Source organism: Stylophora pistillata, chromosome 4 (assembly GCF_964205215.1).
Source record: "Stylophora pistillata chromosome 4, jaStyPist1.2, whole genome shotgun sequence".
Taxonomy (NCBI): domain Eukaryota; kingdom Metazoa; phylum Cnidaria; class Anthozoa; order Scleractinia; family Pocilloporidae; genus Stylophora; species Stylophora pistillata.
In genome coordinates, this window is record NC_142522.1 from 26,988,207 (window position 1) to 27,007,728 (window position 19,522).

At 41.1% G+C, this 19,522-nt stretch overlaps 1 protein-coding gene across 1 annotated transcript; it reads right to left on the bottom strand.

The window, feature by feature from the left end:
- Window positions 1–13,091: 13,091 nt before the first annotated feature.
- Window positions 13,092–17,305, bottom strand: LOC148733108 (uncharacterized). Its single transcript, XM_088756497.1, has 3 exons — window positions 17,213–17,305; window positions 16,564–16,650; window positions 13,092–16,166 (listed from the first exon to the last, which is right to left on the bottom strand). Exon 3 carries the CDS (start codon window positions 16,075–16,077, stop codon window positions 15,082–15,084), a length of 996 nt encoding a protein of 331 aa, XP_088612623.1. The 5' UTR covers window positions 16,078–16,166; window positions 16,564–16,650; window positions 17,213–17,305; the 3' UTR covers window positions 13,092–15,081.
- Window positions 17,306–19,522: the final 2,217 nt, after the last annotated feature.

A 19,522-nucleotide genomic window follows, 5' to 3' on the forward strand; every position in this document is an offset into this window, starting at 1 on the left:
TTAAGTATCTTCTTGCTTTATATCTTCGAAATCAGTCCACGGATTAAGACCCCCTGGAAATCTCCAGCTAATCTGGCTAATATGAGGTTAAACTGAAATGTCGTGTCTATTTCTGATAATACTGACAGGTGCTCGGTTGAGTCAGGGTACTACCTCTTCACAGTGTCATACTAATGCATGATGCTATATGTATCGGTGTTTTGATGGGTTCTCTAAATAAGAAATCAGCCAACCCTGTGCGAACTAGAGAAAAAGAATTTTTGGTGTCAACACGCGGGGAAAGGTGAGAGCTGTTTAATGCTGTTCTAGCCCTTTCAGTGCCCAAAATATGCTCTACTGAGAACACTTTAGAGAGCGACACACATTCGAGATTACATCTGAGATAAGAAACGCGAAGGCGCAGTTCTTCAAGGAAAAGTTAGCTGAAGTTAAATCTGCAGCGGCTTACTGGAAGTTAATTGCAGATGCGACAAATCCCGTCAGAAGAAATAGAATTGGACCTTTAAAGAGGCAGGATGGAATCCTTGCCGTCAACGACGTAGAAAAGGCTAACCTAATAAATGACTTCTTTGCCAATATCGGCACTAGACTTAGACGAGCCAACAGAAATGCTCCACACCAGGGCGATCGCATCAGTTGCTTAGGGCCCTCTGTGACTGAAATTACCATCTGCGAAGATTTTGTCAGACGTAAATTGAAAGCCATCAATCCAAATAAATCTGCGGGTCCTGATGACATTGCGCCTAAATTATTAAAACTAGCTGAGCCTGCGATTGTCTCTCCATTGGTTGATCTATTCTCAATCAGCGCTCACCTAGGAGAAACCTTTACCGACTAGAAGAAGGCTCGTTTGATTCCAGTGTATAAAAAAGATGGCGAAGCTGACACAAACAGCTATAGACCTATATCGCTTCTTAGTGTTCCAGGCAAAATAATGGAATCTTGTGTATCAGAGTCTCTACTTCGACATGTTTTCCAGAATAACCTAATTACAGATAAACAGTGAGCTTACCGTGAGAGGCACTTAACTGGACTATTGCTTGTACACCTGTCGGAAATCTGGAGAACAGCTATTGATGCTGGTAAAGTGGTTGCTGTGGCATTTGTCGACTTCAGAAAAGCTTTTGACTGTGTATCTCATGCTATTCCGCTGCGTAAGTTGAATTCTCAATTTGGAGTACAAGGTTCTCTTCTATTATGGCTGACAGATTATCTAGCTGATCGAACTCAATTCACGGTAGTAAACGGCCAACACTCAAATGTGCTAAATGTAACGGATTCTCCAAGGATCGGTACTTGGCCCAACATTGTTTGCAATGCACACCAATGATCTACCAAGTGCTGTTACCTCTGGCTTTGTCTACATGTACGCAGATGACACAACCGTTTACTGCATCGGGGACACTGTCGACAACACTTTCACTTCTTTAAACAAAGCTTTATCGGAATTGAACAGTTGGTGCCTAGAGAACTCTTTAACCCCTCACTCGGCAAAGTGTGAATTTATGCTGTTGATGAGAAAACCGCACATCGGGCCACTAAATTCGGTGACAATTGGGGAGGATCGGATCGAGTGGGTGAAAAACTCTCGTCTTTTGGGTGTTACTATCGACGAGAGACTTTCATGGACCCACCACCTTACTAATGTAAAAAAGAATTTTGTAAACAAACTTTGCCGATTGAAAAGGAGTTCGTTCTTGAACGGAAACGCCCGATTGGACTTATACTTCAAGATAATACTACCAATAGTTCTATACGGACTAGTCGTCTGGGGCGGCTGCCCTAATGCAGAGCTTCTACATTCGCCAGAAGTACTTCACCGTAGGGCGGCCAGAATTGTATACAACTTGCCCCGAGATATGCCTACTGAGGAATTTTACCGACATTCGAACTGGAATACTTTAACCCTCTATTATAAACTCTATTATATACATCCCGTACCTCACCTACTGCCATCTCACCTGGAATTTTTGCCGAGCAAGTGACAAGAGAAAACTTGAACGCACTCAGGAGAGGGGTTTGCGTGCAGTCTTCAGAGATAGTAAATCTACATATGAGCAATTACTTAAGAAGGCTAATTTAAAATCTCTTTATGAAAGAGGGCTACAGGATATAATATAATATATATAATAATAATAACAACTTTATTTATCCTCGAATTTCAAGGTAGCACGCAAGTGCTTATATCTCCGAGCAACAAATGAACTTAAACTAAATAAATTCAAATAATGATGGTTTTTGAGGAGAGGGGAAAACCGGAGTACCCGGGGAAAAACCTCTCGGAGCAAATATAGCTTGCATGATGTTTAAAGTGAGGCATAATCTGTGCCCACCGACTGTCAAAAATTTGTTTTCATTGAAAAGTTCCACTGACAACCTCAGAGGTGCAGATTTCCACATTCCTAGATTTAATACTGTTACTTATGGAAAAAATTCCTTAAGATATATCGGCCCTTTGCTGTGGAATCGACTTTCAACTAACATAAAAACCTCACCTTCTCTACAATCTTTTAAAAAACAGATCTGTTTAACTAACCTTTCGTCTAAATTAGAATACGATTGTGAGAATTGTGTTTTATGTAGCACATAAACAATTAGCTGGCTCAGGGAACGCTCTATGTGTTTATTTGATTTAATAATGAGTATAAAATAAGGTAGTTTAAACTTTTAGTTCTTAATGTTAATGACGTATTTAAATTTTATCTATTGTAAAATTGTTAAATTAGTTGAATTTAACTTATTGTATTGATTTTAGGTGTCCCCTATTAGTAGAGAGTTTCTTACCCTCGGCTAGATCGATTTGACACATAAATAAAGTTTTTCATTCATTCATTCATTCATTCATTAAACTGCTCCATAGCGTGTTTATAGGTGAAGCACCTACAGCTCTGTCATACTTAACAAACAAACAATGCACCACATACAACTTTGGAAGGAGTAATAATATAATTGTCCCGCGTTTTAACTCGCAGTTTCTTAAAAACTCCATTAGCTATAGAGGCGCTATACTCTGGAACGCTGTCTCGAAACATTTCATAGACCAGTTTTCGGTTTTTTATCGCAAAGTGAAGAGGGAGTCTTATTTTAAGGATCTCGAGTTCAGCGCACAGTCAGTCCAGTCACTACCCAGGCACTACCAGGATTTTAAATGCTTTTAACAATTTTTATGTTTTAAACGCTGTAGTCAATTTACTTAGAGATAAATAATGTAAATCACTTTTATTATTCTTATTATTTTGTAGAGTGATTTTAAGGGACACTATTCTTATTGTTATTGTAATCATATTCACACGATCCCACAAGCCCCCAGCGTTAAACCTCATCGTGTTTAAATAAAGGATATGATTGATTGATTGATTGATTGATTGATTCGTTTGAACGCTAAACTGGAGTCAAAAGTCTAAGTTATCGTCCTCAGAGGACATCACAATATAGATGTATCTATTTATGGCAAATCGTTGAGCAGTGCTGTTTTATTCGGATCCACTTTGAGAAATCGTAAGGCAGAGACAGCACGAGAGTGGGAGCAAAAATAAAACGAGAAAAGTTTAGTTCGGATGGCATGACGTGTTTTGACTTCATTCATTCTCTAATTTTATGATTCATGATCAAGAGTGCATCACTTTCAGATGTCTAACATTTTCAAATACTTTTTTCTGTTGACTAGTCGCCGGAAAAATTGGACATGTGCGCCTTAGTTTTTAGTGGGAAAAACACAGAATGGTATCCATAAAAAAAAAATTATCTGGGTGTCGTCGTTAAAGAACGAGTACTATCGGGTAAATCACGTCTTATCGAGTAAACTGAAGGTTTTAGTTTATCAAAGGATTTCTCAGCTCACGTTTCCTCGGCCCTTATTTTATGATTATAGAGTCTGTAGGGGGAGAACTCTGAACTCTTGATTAATGTAAACAATTGCCCATAATTTGTATTTGTAAGTAAAGTTGTTCAGTGAATGTTTGAAAGGAGCCTGGGCGGGTTCAAAATAGGTTGCAGCGGGCTCGGGCCGGGTTTAATCAGTCTTTGTTTGTTCAGCAACGGTATAATTAACCGATGTTTACTGAATAAATCTTATCTACATGCATACTGATTTACGTAGCTATGTATACTGATTGATGCGAGACAAGTCAAAGCACGTTTATTCGCTGATCATGACGGAAGAAAAATCGTTCAATTCATAAAAGGAAGACACATTTCTCCAGCGAGACAACGACTATCTTTCGGGTCTGATGCACGTATGGGATGACACATGATGCTTCTCAAAACAAACCGGTACGGGTTGAGACCTAGGGATATGATGGTATGGTGACATTGCGTGACATGAAAATCTATGAAGGGGAATCCCCTAATTATAGCAGGTAAGCATTCATCGTCGGTGGAAAATGTCGTTTGAGATCAGGAGAGTGAAAACAATTCTTGCCGTCTGGAAAATCAGATGCCATCTTCATGGTACATAAAACCTTCAGTGGCGTTCGGTTATTCATCTCTCGAATAATTCAAAATTCATCTCGGTTTTTGATTTTTTTGTTTTGTTTGTTTGTTCTTTTTCCCAGAGAATGAAAAACCTCGTCAATAAGGCTACACGGGTGACAAAGTCTGTGATTTTGTCACGAAAAGTTCAACTCATTGAATTTCTCGCGATTTTTTTTCAGCGATGTAGTAGCTGTCACCATCGCAGCACTTGCGCGCGGGTGGCTACACGGGTGATTTGCACTGCGCGCTGGCGGCGCCACAAATTTAGAAAAAATCGCATCACCATCGCAAGCAAAAACTCGCTCTTGCATCTGCGGCTTACCAGTGTGAGATGTGGAATTGGACTGCCTTTCAGTTTCACGGAATGAGTTTAATTCAAACAAGTTTCATTCGTAACCATTCACACTGATTCAAATTTCATTTCAGTTCACCACTCTTTGTCAGTCTCTCAGTTGCGACATTTTGTGTCTTGACCGACCCTCCCTGAGTAGCAAGTGACCTTGAACGAAAAGTAACTCCCTCCTCCCCAGGGTAAGATTTGACTTAAACGCACTTTCGCCAAATATTTAAACTTCGCGCTTGTGCAGTAATCGACTGTGTTCCAATTTACCTCGTGAATTTCGCTATTGTAATTAATAAGTCATTGTTTGGTTCTAAAGCTTTTGTTTCAAGATATACTTTATATGGCCATATTTGAGACACTAAAGGTTCCACATGAAGGGAGGATGAATCAGATACACGATCAACGAAATCAACTGCTGTCTATGAACGCCTTTGCGTTTCTCATATCTATTACCAAGGAATCCAAGGAATTTGCAAGGAATTTCAGCCCCATTCCTTCTCTATCATCTTTCACGGATGAATTGCTGTGAGGTAAGAAAAGAATTGTTATCTTGTAAATAATACTATTTTACTAATTCGAGGCTCACAAAATCATAGCGTATTTCATTTTTCACACACCACTCGAAAAGGTCCAATGTTGATGACTCTTGTGCGAAGCACTAAAGGTTCTGCAAGAAGGGAGGTGACTCAGGTACACGATCAACGAGATCAACGGCTGTGTATGAACGCTTTTGTGTGTCTCATATCTATTACCAAGGAATCCAAGGAATTTGCAACTTTCCCTAAGACACCTTCAGTTGTTAAGGTTTACGTCATCCTTAAGTACTTTAAGGGGGTCAAGTCTTAGCGGGGCAGGTACCCGCTGATGCACCTTGGATCACGGCTCAAAAGGCCTGAAGGGTTCAAAGTCGCAAAAAGAGAAAGGCACAAAGACATTAAGTCCTTGTTTGGAATGCACTGCATTTCGTCTGTAGTTCCTCGTTATCGTCTTTAGGGAAGCTTTCGCCGCCCATTCTTCTGCCCTTCTTCTTCTGGGGTAAGCGCCAGAGTCATTGGGCCATGAAAGACACACTGACACTTGGGGCGAGGTCTCGCTTCTCGGATCGTCTAATAAACATGATTGAACACATACCTTTACCCATGATGTAAACAATAAAAAAACTGAAAGTATCGCTCTCAGAATTTGAAATAATAAGTTGTTCCTTAGATCTTCTCTTCATCTTCTTGGAATCGGGTTTGCATACTCCAAAAATTAGGACATCTGTGAATACGTTAGGGAGACAACTGGAGATAAGCGAAAAGTCGTCATGGTGGTGGAGGAGGGAGACTGGGCTGCTTGGGTTAGAGAGTGACACGATTTTTTCAGACAAATCAAAGGTCACTCTACAGAAAATGAGGGAAGTCCCGAATAGTCGTTCGGGTGACATTTTGGCGTTCAAATTAAAATTCGCTTCGAAAACGTGGGCGTATAATACAAGCTTCGAAGAAAGTCGACCACTGGCTCATTGCCACAATACTGATGCATTTCAGGGCGTCTATTCGAATAGAATTTCATTTTGTTGATTTCCCAGTTAGGTAGGAAATGGAAGTGGTTAAAAAAATTCACCCCCTGTTGAGGTAGGGTTGCAACATTTGTTGCACTTTAAACAAAGAACTTTAACTGACGTCACAAATCTTGCTTCGTTGCTGCCTTGTAAGTTTGAATCAAAGTTAAAAGTCCAAATTATTCCAAAGATTTATCTTTAACACTTTAAGTCTCGGTTACAGGCGATTAATTCCAAGGTCTGATTAACTGAAGTTGGCTCTTTAGAGTGGGGATCTACTTTGGCAGTGAGGCGAGAAGCTCAGAAATAAACTTTTCCGGTTCTGGGATGTCAGACAGCAGTTCTGTAAGGAAATAAAGTCCAGGATAGTACATCATTAATCCAGGGACGTTAAACAAGTGCATAAAGAGAACTTTGCAACTTTTTCAAAAGGACACGATGAGAGATGGAACCGAAGGCCTTGCGGAAGTCAACGAAGACGATACCAACCACTAGATATTTATCCAGTGCACGTCTCCAGTCCTCGAACATTTTTACCAACAACGATTCGGTTGAGTGGCCCTTTTGTAGGCCCACCAGTGAGAGTGGCTGAGATTATGCTCAGAAATATGAGTAGTTATTGTGGTCGCAACAGCCTGTTTAATCAGCTTTCCTGGGACGCATACATAGTAGGGAAATTGGTCGATAACTTTTTTTGTCAGTTTCATCGTCTTTCTTGAAGAGGGCAGAGACGTTAGCGTTTTTCCACAAGGTAGGGATTGAATTTCTTGCAACACTTTGGTTATAAAGAGATAATAATCGATCTATATCTTGATCGACTGACCGGTTTCTTACCAGGATAAATAGAGTTGTTATTATTATTAAAGTTATTATTATAATGGTGGGATCAGCTCCTTTCCTGCGTGTTTAAGTAGTTTTGGGGAAACATTATCCAGTCCGCTGGCTTTGTTTGTTTTCATCTTTTTAATGTTATTAGCAACATTATCATACGATATTGAAATATTCGTTATGTAGGGAGTAAAGCGGTAGAAGTAGATATTACCACTCTCCTGACTACAAACAGGAAGATTGTTTGCCAAATTTTCACCAAGAGTAGAGAAATACTCATCAAGGATCTGCGCTTTCTTGTGATCAGATGTTTCGATATCCCCATCTGATGACCTAATACCAAGTATGGGCTGCGGCACTGAGCTGTAAGCAGCTTTTTTGACCAACTTCCAGTATGACTTGCAATCTTTTACTTCGTCAAAAAGATCGATGGAGAACTTGCATTTAGCAACTCTAACATCGTGCGTAATTTTTGAATTGTTTGGCTTAAAGAACTGAGTGTTAAAGCGTAAGTTCATCAGATGGCGTATCTGCGGAGTAACCCAGGGTAAAGACTGGCTTCTGACTTTGATCTTGCGCAAGGGCGCGTGTCCGTCACATATCTGACCGAAAATGTGCGTCCACGCCCAATGACAATCATCCAGGTCGTCGAATACCTCGCATACAGACCAAGGGGTCTCAGCGATATCCGTTGAAAATTTGGCTTGGTCAAAGTTTTTATAAGAACGAGCCATAATTATTTTAGGAGGGGGTCGCTTGATCCTTGTTTGGACTGATGCATGTACAAGCATGTGGTCTGAGATTCCAAGCTCGATTGCTCTGGTGTTTTAAATCACTTTACGCTTGCTGATTATTACCAGGTCAATCAGAGAAGACGTATCACTTGTTACCCTTGTTACCCTAGTTGGTTTATCATTGATAACCGTGTAGTCAAAGTGAGATAACAGATCCTGTAATTTTTGGCCAGAAGTGGAGGAAATTGAACCGTCGGTTAGACAAGTACAATCGCAGTTTAAGTCGCCGATGATAACTACATTCCGGTGTTTAATCCAGAGCTTCTCGAGTATGACCTGAAATCTATCAAATAATAGAGAATCTGTAGGTGGTCTATAAACAGTTCCCACGATGAAACCGGACGAGTTTACCAGAATCTTAAGCTATATAGCCTCAGTGTCCTTCGATTCTAAGGAGCTTAGCCTTGTTGAGCATATATGTTTGGCGATGTAGAAAAAACATCGTCACCGATGGTGTTAGCGTCTCTGTCCCTTCGGATAATCTTGTAGTTATCAATCTCGAGTTGTCGATTGTAAATTTTCCGATCCAAGTGAGTTTCAGTAATCGCAAGAATTTCAAAACGGCATAGAAAATTAGAATATACTGCGCTCTGTTTCAATTTGAGTTTAAATTTCATTTTAGCCATAGACTGCACTTCCCGTCAGATCAGCGGCAAAATAACTTGCGCAGTATGTTGGGAGAACACGAGAAAAGTTTGTAAATCACTCGTCATTCGGCTCGCGTTTATTTCTTGAGTGGAGGCTGTAAATCTCTCATTTTCCTCTTGTTTTTCTCCTGTTTCCATTTTTGTGCGCTGCATTATAACCCGTGCCAGATGATAACACTTCTGGTTACCCCCACCCCCCCTCATGCGTGAAGCATTGTGGGATGTAAATCAGACGAACGCTTGAAGTAGCGTCTTGCGGAAATTCAGGGACATATTGATTATCAGGGTATCCAAGTCAACTGTTTAGGCTTGCTGGAAAAATATAGTTCGGATATAAATCTGTGAACGTCATTGTGATTCCTTTAAACTGTACGCCGACTATAAGGTAAGCTTTAGGTGCATCATGAATTTGCTTGCGATGTAGCTTCCTACTTTACAAAGTTGTTCGTAACAAGGAGTTCCGTCCAAATTATGTAGCATTTCAGTTGAAAGTTAAAAACAGACACCGCATTTATTTACGTTTAGGACTGTAAACTGCATCTTAAAATGAAGAAAAAATGCCTTGAATGCGGCAACTGACGTTTTCCTGGGTGCCTTATTTCAAGTTTAAGGTGTCATTTACGTGCATGAAAACTCTCGTCTCATAGTATTTCATATAGTCTCGCGTGATGTTTGCCTTCCATGTTAACTGGAGCAGATCTTTAGCGCCCTCGGTTTATGAAACTGAAAACATAATTAAGTTTCCTCTGTTGACCTTATGTTTTATGAAAAGAAATGCATTCTGTCTGATTAACCCTTCTGTTATGAATACTTATTGCAGTAATCATGAGTTATATCTGATCAAAACACGAAATGAGCACAACTGTCTGCCTGGAGTTTTGAGTCAGATTTTAGAGCTCCCCGCGGCGCGCTAAAAGCAATTTTTTTTCACTTTCAATTTTTTTTTTTTTGTCAACCAATTACTAAATATTACGCACCGCTAACTTAAATGTTCTCGAAGAGAGTAGACATCTTTATTTTTTATTTTTTTATACAGGATAGCCCCTTCAGTGTAGTAAACACTGGTATCAACGGGGGTCCTGTTACCCACCCATCCCACCCCAGGGGAGGACATCCATCACACAGTAATCTCGTGCGTGGGAAATTAACGTCTCCTACCTCTAACCCTGCAGGAGACGGGACCTCCATTTATTCGTCCCTATCCGAGAAGACTAGAATATCTAACCATTTCTCGATATTATAGAAAGGTAGCATATTCTTCTCAATTATTTTTTAAGACCCTGAGTGTTGGTCCGGCCGGGGCTCGAACCCTCGACCTCCCGCAAAACAGTCCAGCGCTCTATCCATTGAGCTAACCGAGAGGCTTGAGTTGATTGAAAAAAAAAACCTTTGTCTCGCGTTTTAAGAAGCCAAGACATGATTCACTGTCATCTTTAAACTACAAGTTTAAGCGCATGTTTCCCTGATTGCTTATCCTATATTCTTAAGTAATCTTTTAGTTCAAAATCATTATGCATGATGTTTGTTGGCAGTTGCTATGGAGACCCAAAGGAACTTTTCTATGCTGAAATTATGCTACCACTCTTTTCGAATTTTGCTATCTTGAAAATGATACCTGGCGCACATGCAGTAGTGTTTATCTGGTTCTTTCTGGAGCATCACTTTATTTTCATCGTCGTAAGTTAGCAAGAACTTGGTGCCATAATTTCCACCCGCTTCAACAAAAACAATAACAATATTTGTTTATTTCCACCATTTGCAGATCTCTCTGAATTATTGGTAGGGTCAGATACTACACAAACAAACATACAAATATACGTGTATTTATGTAAGTATACGTGTAATTATATAAATATAAAGATATAGATATAGTATAGTAACAATTGAAGTACAACTGATTGTCGAAAGCTCAAAGTCTTAGTTCTTTGTATATTTAAATTACTACCCAACTTGTTTTCGTGCCAGAGAATCTAGAATCGGATTCTGTGACCCACCAACGTTAATGCATGCGATGGAACCTGACAACATTACTCCACAGGTTTCTCTCCCTTGCTCTTGCCGTACCGGGAAACAACTTTTAGCGTTTTTGCATATCAGGTCTTTCACCTGAGTAGTTTCTTATGATCACAGTAATACTAGTCCACGTCATCATGAGTTATATCTGATTAAAACACGACCTGTTCACAACTGTTCGCCAGGAGTTTGGAGTCAAGTTTTTTTAATCACCCTTTCGTTGTAATCTTGCTACTCTTCGCGATGTTCTCAGTGCTACTTTTCGAGCGCCTTACTCATGGAGCTCCTGCGCCGCATCGGCGTCACTGCAAGAGTTCTCCGCCGCGCGCTGACAGCAATTTTTTTATGCACCAAGGGACTGCTCGTAGTCCATAGAAAGAAAGTTTTTCTTTCTACAGACTTCTTTCATGTTTTTCTTCTGCTAGAGCAACCAGGGGCGCAACAGAGATCGTTTTTCCCATGTTTGTGTGCTGTAACCCGAGCCAGATGAAAACACTTCTGGTTACCCCCAAATGCGTAAAGCATTGTGAGATGCTTAGAAAAGAATAGACTGAGAATTACAAGTTAGGCAGACACTTGAAGGAATACCTTGCTGAAACTTTCGGAACACATTGATTATCAGGGTACCTGAGTCAACTGTTTAGCCCCGAGCCTCGCGCTCTTAGCAACCAAAAAAACCTGGGTATCAAGCAGAGAATCCGTACTTTTAGTCCGCATTCTCTGCTGGATACCTATAGCTTGCTTGAGTAAAATCTGTGATCGTATTTCGCTTCTAAACTGATAGAGGCGTCAACTTTTACGCTGTCATGTCATCATCCTATGGCGTGAAAAAGTAATTAAAGGAACAGTATCCGAAAAAGTGTACATGGTCGGTGCTTAAAAATAGTGATGAGACAAAGCACTCGCCCGGAGCGTGTTGCGGTCAATGATACAGTCACGTCGAAGAAACTTAGTCAATGCTTGTGTATATAGTTGACTTCATTAATACTAACAGGCTGCGACGCTTATTTACTACGACATTTAACTAGCAGCCTGAGTGTTTGTTTTCTAATCAATTTTACCCGATTTTTGTTTTCGGATCGGAGACAATAGTCCTCAACCGACGATTTATTTCCGTTACTGCTTCACTGTTGTGTTTAAAATCTTTTACGGCTGACGCTCGGTGTTGTAATTTTGAGCATCATGATACCAGTTATTGGGAATGATGTCGGCGGAATAATACAACGTATATTTCCTTTTGCTGTTAAACGCAGAGCCCACAATGTACATGGCGGCTCTTTCTCACTGATATTTTATGTTGCATTAACAGTTTACACACTGTTCCAGTTTTTCTTTTTAACCATATTCATACATTACTCATAGGATCCTTTGTCACTGGCTTTCAGATGATCTATTTCGGTTCCGGAATCCTCGAGATAGCTGCGAGAGATTTGAGACATTAGAGAAACGATGTGACTCAGGCACTGGTGTTGAAAATCTTTTTGCGTTACCTCCGCGGCAACAATAACTAAAATCGTGAATAAACAGGGACCGAGGGTAGTAATTATTGTTTTCAAATCAACCGTGCAGATGTTGAACAAGCTGACAAAGTTCGCGAAGTGGAGAATTATTAGGCGTGCAATGTGTAGTTGAAAAAATGCAAAAGACGAGAAAGGGGAAATGAGTTTAAACAGGTGGAGACCACAAACAAGGTTAAACTGTCCAAGAACTTAACAGGGTTCGTACTGTCTTGCACGTCCGTTAATTTCAGAGGAATTTAATATATTTTTAAAAAGTCCTTGAATTTCTATTTTCTTAAATATTCCTTGAGAGGGGTGGAACGTTAACTTTTGCCAAAAATCAACTGTAAAGTCTAACGCCGTGCGCCAGGGTCGTTTCGGAAATTATCATGTAGCTCGGTAATAGATCTAGTTATGCGTTATTGACCCAGTACGAGGACTAAAACACGAGCCAAGCGTTGATAGCCGAGTGAGAGCTTCACTGCAGGACAAAATGGCTGCGATTCTGGCCACTGCTGAAAACTAAAATGTAAGGAAGGGCTAACAGCCAATCAGCTCATAGAATTCGCTGTATCTTGCACCGCTTGCGAAGCCAGTCAAATAAAAAAGCAAGATATATAATTCACCGGCGTAATAACTCTCCGAGCTATAATCTCTCCTAACTTATTCATCCAAGGTAATCAAAGTTTAAATGTTATGAAAGGTAGAAAAGAAAGGTTTCCTTTGTCGCGCCTGATTCAGAGCTACAAGTTTGGATGGCCGATGGGAATGGGCGCCTATCCGAGGAAGTAGGGTATATCGATTACTTGAGGCTGCGCGCTTCGTTTCACCCTTCATATTATCTCATATTGCCCAGTTTGTCGAGAAATCAGTCCTCGTCTTACGCTCACGTCCTACAAAAACGACGAATCGGAAATTTCACGATCTAGCTACGCAAAGAAAAGTCTCAGCTGTTGTTTTGCCTTGTTTTATTTATTTTTTGCAGCATTTTGTGTTTTGACGTTCTCTTACCGTAACGGTTTGAAGGGTGACTTCTAGCAGTAAATGAAGCTGTTTTTCAAATTTCTATCCTGTCTCAAACGACCATTTTTTCCTGTCGCTCTGCGATAGATAAGTGAAGAACTCAAAAGTCCCAACAGCACTTATTTTCTTTTAGCTCTCCTTTAGGCGAAAAGAAAATAAGCGCCCTCCCTTCAAAAGGAAAAAAAAATCACAGAATATGAATACAGAAAGGGATTTTAATACCTGAGCGGAACTTAAGGAATCTTATAGGGTACAGAGCATTCAGAGCGACGACACAAAAATTTCTGTTTCTTCTTTAAGAGACATTCCAGTTTTTGTTTACTGTTACTGCCTGTGTTTACTTGAACTTAAATATAATGTTCTTCTTAGAGAAAACACTGGAATTAGAAAAAGGCCGCCGCTATAAGCGTCCCGGGCGCTAGTTCGAGCATTCACGATAATCGTATACACGCAAATCTGTATTGAATAAGCCCTTAGAAAGTAAGGTTAATTCCAAACGATATAAGCCGTATTCGGATCGTCCGCTCGCACATTACATCTAACTTTGAAACTACGGCAATATTTCTTAGCTTTCTCATGGAGTATTTAACCAGATATCGTTGCACCACGCATTGATAAGTGAATCGTATAGATTTGATATAATAAGATTCTTACTAGGCTCGAAGGCTGAGGACAATAAAACCAACAAGTGAGCTATTCATCGCTAAACCTCGAGGTGATAAATTTGTTCACTCCGCTCAGCCTAAGAGCTAAAAAAAGAATTTAAGATTTCGAAACTGGCCCATTAACATTTAGATTCAAAACTAAACTTTTGAATCAAGAACTTAATTTGCCTTCTAAACGCAGTCACGTCTTCCTGTGTGTAAGCTGATCTCCAGGTACGCCACGCCAACTCCTTGACAGTATAGCTTTTGAGAAAATCAGCGAGGTTTTTCAGCAAGTACGCACCGCAGTCAGTATCATTTGTTTGCTGGGGAACAACTGGGTACCTGGAACCCTCAAATAGCAACTCCTGCTGTGAAGAACACTTAGCACACCACTCGTCTTTCACATATCGTTTCACTGTCCTTTCGACGTTCAAAACGTGGAATTCTTTCCGCATTTGCGGAGTCCAGAATTGTCATTGACACTCGGAAAAGCCATCCTGATTATCACCAAAATCCAGTGGTCATTGTGGCACACTGGAAAGACCACAAAGTCTTTTTCGAAGATGTTTGTTTTCTTTGTCCAATGCCTTATGGTCATCGGGTTAAAGTTCCTCTCTATTTTCGCGTAAAAACACGAATTAAATACATGTAAATTGCCTCTTTTATCTTCCTCCACCAGTGAGTCGATGGAATGCAAAATAAAAAAGTCCACAGTGTTGTCGTCTAACTTCTTGCCTTCCTCAAGGCGAGACAAGGAAGTACTGAAAATCTCGCACTTTCCGTAAGATGCTGTCCACGAAAACAACTTCACAGTTGGGACAATAGAAACATCGCTCTCTTTGCTTTGAGTTTTTCTGGCTTTCACGATGAGCGCCTCAAATGACAAATCTCTATCGCGTGGCCGCAATGTTGTTTGCTTTTCTACAAAGTGCCTTACATGATCGGCAAGCTCACTTGAAGACGTAATTTGAAGAACCACGGCAGTTCCACTTTCATCAATGAGGCCCTCTGAGTTTCTTGCATGTGAATCTACTAGGTACTACGATGAAGATCCGTTGACGCAACCAATACAGTAGTCCAGGACTCGCAGTACTATGCCGGTCCCTTTCTCACTTTGGCACTTTCTAAAGGCATCTTCTAAAGTAGGAAAACCCTTTTCTAAGTCACTTTCCTTCTTTATAGTCCCGGCCACGATTTCTTTGCTGGCATTGCTAAAAGTATAATTTTGCATCATGACTCTATTTGGAACTTCGTCCAGGGTCAATTTCTGATCATCCTTTGGATTCTTCTTTAAATAGCACAACTAAAAGCAAAACCTCGTCAACATTGGTCGCTTTCCAAGTGTCCACAGCAATCAAATTACTGTAGAAGATGGCCACTAATGCAATCACAGAACACTGCTGCCCCGGATAATGAAATGAATCATGCCAGCCTTGGTGAAAAGTTCCTCGACATGTTAAGTTTGGTGAATGGTTTTGCGAAACCGAATGAAAGCCGCTCTCGTTGGGGGAGTGTTCGTCTGAGTTTTCAGACAGAACTTTGACCATTCTACGAAACTTGCTGCCGTCACACTTCTTGATGTTGCGTTTACGCTTGGTGTTTTGGCTCCCGCCGGTCAAATTAAACGAGGGTATCTGGTAATCTTGTTTTATCACACCGTTTGGATTAGCAGATGGCGATTCTGATGATGACAGAATTGTTCTGGCTGAGTCCGCTGAAGAAAGTTCCTTATTTGAGCACAACGTTGGTGTTTTCGCTGACGGTTTACGCTTGATAGGCGAGGTTTGCAAGGGTGATGCTTGCTTGCGTTTCCTGCTAGATACCTCGAACAGACAGCGTCGAAACTTAAGTTTGGGAGTGTGTGCCTTTATAGTGAGTGATGCCGATGACGGCAACCTATGTTTGGGAGTAACGGTTGAAAACAGCGATTTGCCTATTCTTTTACTGAGGCTGGAAGTCCTGGGTGATTTCTGCGTCTGCGAGGAACTTGTACATGACTTGGAACGGTTCTTTTTACCTTTGCGAACCTTAAAAAGCTGCCTCCGAGTTTTCTTGGGCACTCGCACCCTCTTAGCCTTCCGTGCACGTGGCGTCTCGTTTTCGAGCCATTTATGTTCGGTTGTTTTCACCTTGATAATATTTTCCCAATTAGTTTCGTCGTAGTCAAACCTTGGGTGATCACATTTTGACACGAAGCAGCGCTTTTTTTCATTGTAGTCATATGACAGGAGATCTTTACACATGAACGAAGAAAACAGCTCGTCCATAATTAAGATCCAGCGCTTGTGGGTTGTACTCCATTCCTTAGTACTAATGCGGTTTGGCTAGCCGCCTCCGCGGAAGTAAAAATTCTTTCCTAAAGAACAAAAGCAACAGGGAGTTTTAAAATAAAAATTGCAGACTACTAGTAATAGTTCTAATATAAACTTCAATGGAATCATAGTTTCGTTTTCATCATGTCCTTTTCTCCCATCCGACTCGATTAGCCATGGGATTTTCGGGTGGGGCTTGTAATACAAACTGTTGTGTAAGAGTCTTAGAATCTTAAACAAAAATTAAACCGATGAGTTCTTGGAAGTTAAGGAAGTGTTCGCTTACAACGTGCTGAACCAAAATGTCATTTTTTAAAAGCGGACTGTCTATCTCTCTTGTTGTTCAGTGTTGCGATTCATAGTCGATAATATAGCAATAGGGGCCTATCATCCAAAAACTAATTTGGCATAGGAAAATTTCGTGTTTATTATGCGTCTTACCTTCCTTTGTACATTCTACGGCATTTCTAAAACACAGTCTCAAGAAAAGGAGCTTTTCAGCATACCGATGGGTTAAAATCTGGTCCACTGAAAGAAAGAGAAGACACAACAAAACCCCTCTTTAGTAACAGGAATGCATTGTGTCGGGCATCCTCTTATTCGTACGATCGTCCGCCACAAACTAGAATTTTAAATATAACCGGAGTAATGGGGCAATTTAAATTAGTGTATTGTGCTTCAACATACTGGTCATTGAGTAAACAGAAACGCTTGCTTTTCTATCGGTGGCACTATGAGCTATTACAATTTTCCTAATTACGTACATGAAGTCGCTTCGCCACTTCCGTCATGGTTTGTTGCCCTGCTGAATATCTGTTTTTGTAGCTTATGAGCAGCCTCAAAACCTTGGTTGCTGTAATGCCGTAATGATCTGAAATTCCGGAGAAGCATGGAGGCATGTTCAACATTTAAATGACCATAGTCACCAGTGCCAAGGCCCGAACCAAACAGCTCCCTTAAGTAGAACCCCCCCTTTTTAAACTGTAAAAAGAAATTGAAAGAAATAAAGGAAAGAAAAATGAGCACGTTTTACTCACATATCGGTTTGTTGCTGATATAATACTGAAGGGCGCAAAACCAAATAACAAACCTCCAAGTCAAAAATAACGATTTCCTCTTCCATGTCTTCTTCAAAAACTCTTTGCCGCATGATCTTGGCAATCTCACGCCACTTGCAGAAAACCTTAGATGCAAAAAAGGTTAAGAAATAACTTAATTAGCAGTTTAGTGTTAATATAGACATACATTAGTAGTCTGAACGCTTTTCTTCAGAAGGGAAAAGAAAAGTAACTTCACCGCATAATAGCCAGCTAATCTTACAAGATACACGTTTCGCTATCCGACGCAAAAAAGGGTCTTTACAAAATAACTTTTCTCCTTTCTATGTAGCTTTAGAAGAAATATAGATCGTTTCAGTTTGCGACCACCGACAGGTTACCGACACGTTACCGACACGTTACCGACAGTTGGCCAAAACTTTGGCCTGAAACATGACGAAAACTGTCAGCCAACAGTATGTTTTGGGAACTGTTCTTCACTTTTATCGACGTGTGCAAAAGCAGAGCGCGAACGAGTGCCTCCTATCCCCACACTCGCACTTCCTTTTGCCCACTCTTCCGCATTCGCTCTTACAGCAGTAAATAACAGTGTGAACTGTAACCATTTGCTGCGGTTCGAAGAATAGCAGAAAATTCATGTTTTCACGGTTCACCGAGGGTTTGACAGTTGCTGTGGCGACATCAGAGCTGATAGCACGTGCTGGCGCGACTTTCCTATAGGAAATCATTTTACACTGGCATCGCTGCAGCCTTCGGGTTCTTGTTTAATTTTATTTACTAGTACACTTTTCATTCTGTTCTCATGTTCTGGTCATTTTGATAACCTTCCTCCCTCAAGTTAGTTGTTAAATGCCTGGCGGAAGGGATCAGGTTTCCTCCGAAAGAAAGGAGTTTTTTCCTGACGGGTAGCAGGCATGCGAGTTTATCATACAGTTGTTACACGCCTATTTCATGTATCATGTTTGACGTTACAATCAATAAATTGGGTCTGTTGCTCGCCGGAAGCCGGGCTCTATCCGTGTGGAGCTTCTAATCTTGTGCAGCAGCCAGTATCCCCCAATCTTGTGCAGCAGCCAGTAACCTATTTACTAGTGAAAAGTTGTTTTTTATTGTCTGATTGAGCGTCTAGGGTAAACCGGTCCCATTGTTAGCAACAAGTGATACATCCGGCAACGCTGAAATTAAAGCCGTATTTTCTCAACGGGCTATTATCACAAATGACAATTTTTATCACTAGTGACTCCCAAAATAACAAAAGAAACTTGCGTAATTTATTCCGCATATTGTTTCCGGTGTGATTCAAACTTGTGTGGAGACAACACGAGCAAAATTATCACCCATTATTCTGAATATTGCAACCAGCTTTATTTTGTTAACCTAATTCATTAGCTGGATGTCTGAAATGGAATCACTTAAGTTACTTCGGTCTCGAAGGAGCTCTGATAACCGAAAGAAAAAAAAGAAGAAAGAGAGAGTTGAGAATGCAAAAAGAAGACGAAGTCGCAACGCTCGCGCACCAGAAGCCGAGAAGCCTCCAACAAAGCCGGACGAAACTGCTCAGGGAGCTCTTGAGTCCCCAGCTAACACACAGCAGAATACAAATGAAACAAAATGATTAAGAGAAACAGCTGAGCGCTATCACAAACACGCACTTCATTTCTTCGGTAAGTGGCGGGAAGCAGAGACGGAAAGTTTACGAGTAATAGAGGAGAGCAACCTAAAAATGACGGAGACCGAAATTGGTCGAGGGTCTTTTGGAGCTTGCTTCTTAGCAAAGTACGGCTCACGGACGGCAAGTAAACACGAGGCGAGAATGACCGCAAGACTAAGCCACCCAAACACCGTCTGCTTTATGGGTATAGTCAAAAGGCAAAGCAGAATTGGGTTGTGTCCTGGTGTACCGGTTAACGAAAATGTGTCCTGGTGTGCCCGTTAACCAAAATATGTCTTGGCGTGCTGGTTATCGAAAATTGCGTGACATCGGCCGATCGCGGAATGATAGCGTGACAGCTAGTTAGTTTCATGAATAATAAATGCTGGAAGGGGTAATTGGGCCAGTCGGGTCATTTGGGCCAGCGGGGTCATTTGGGTCATTTAGGCCAGTTGGGTCATTTGGGCCAATTGGGTCATTTGGGCCGGTTGGGTCATTTGGGCCGGTTGGGTCATTTAGGCCAGTTGGCTCATTTGGGCCGCTTGGGTCATTTGGGCCGGTTGGGTCATTTGGGCCGGTTGGGTCATGTGGGCCGGTTGGGTCATTTGGGCCAGTTGGGTCATTTGGGCCGCTTGGGTCATTTGGGCCGGTTGGGTCATTTGGGCCGGTTGGGTCATTTGGGCCGGTTGGG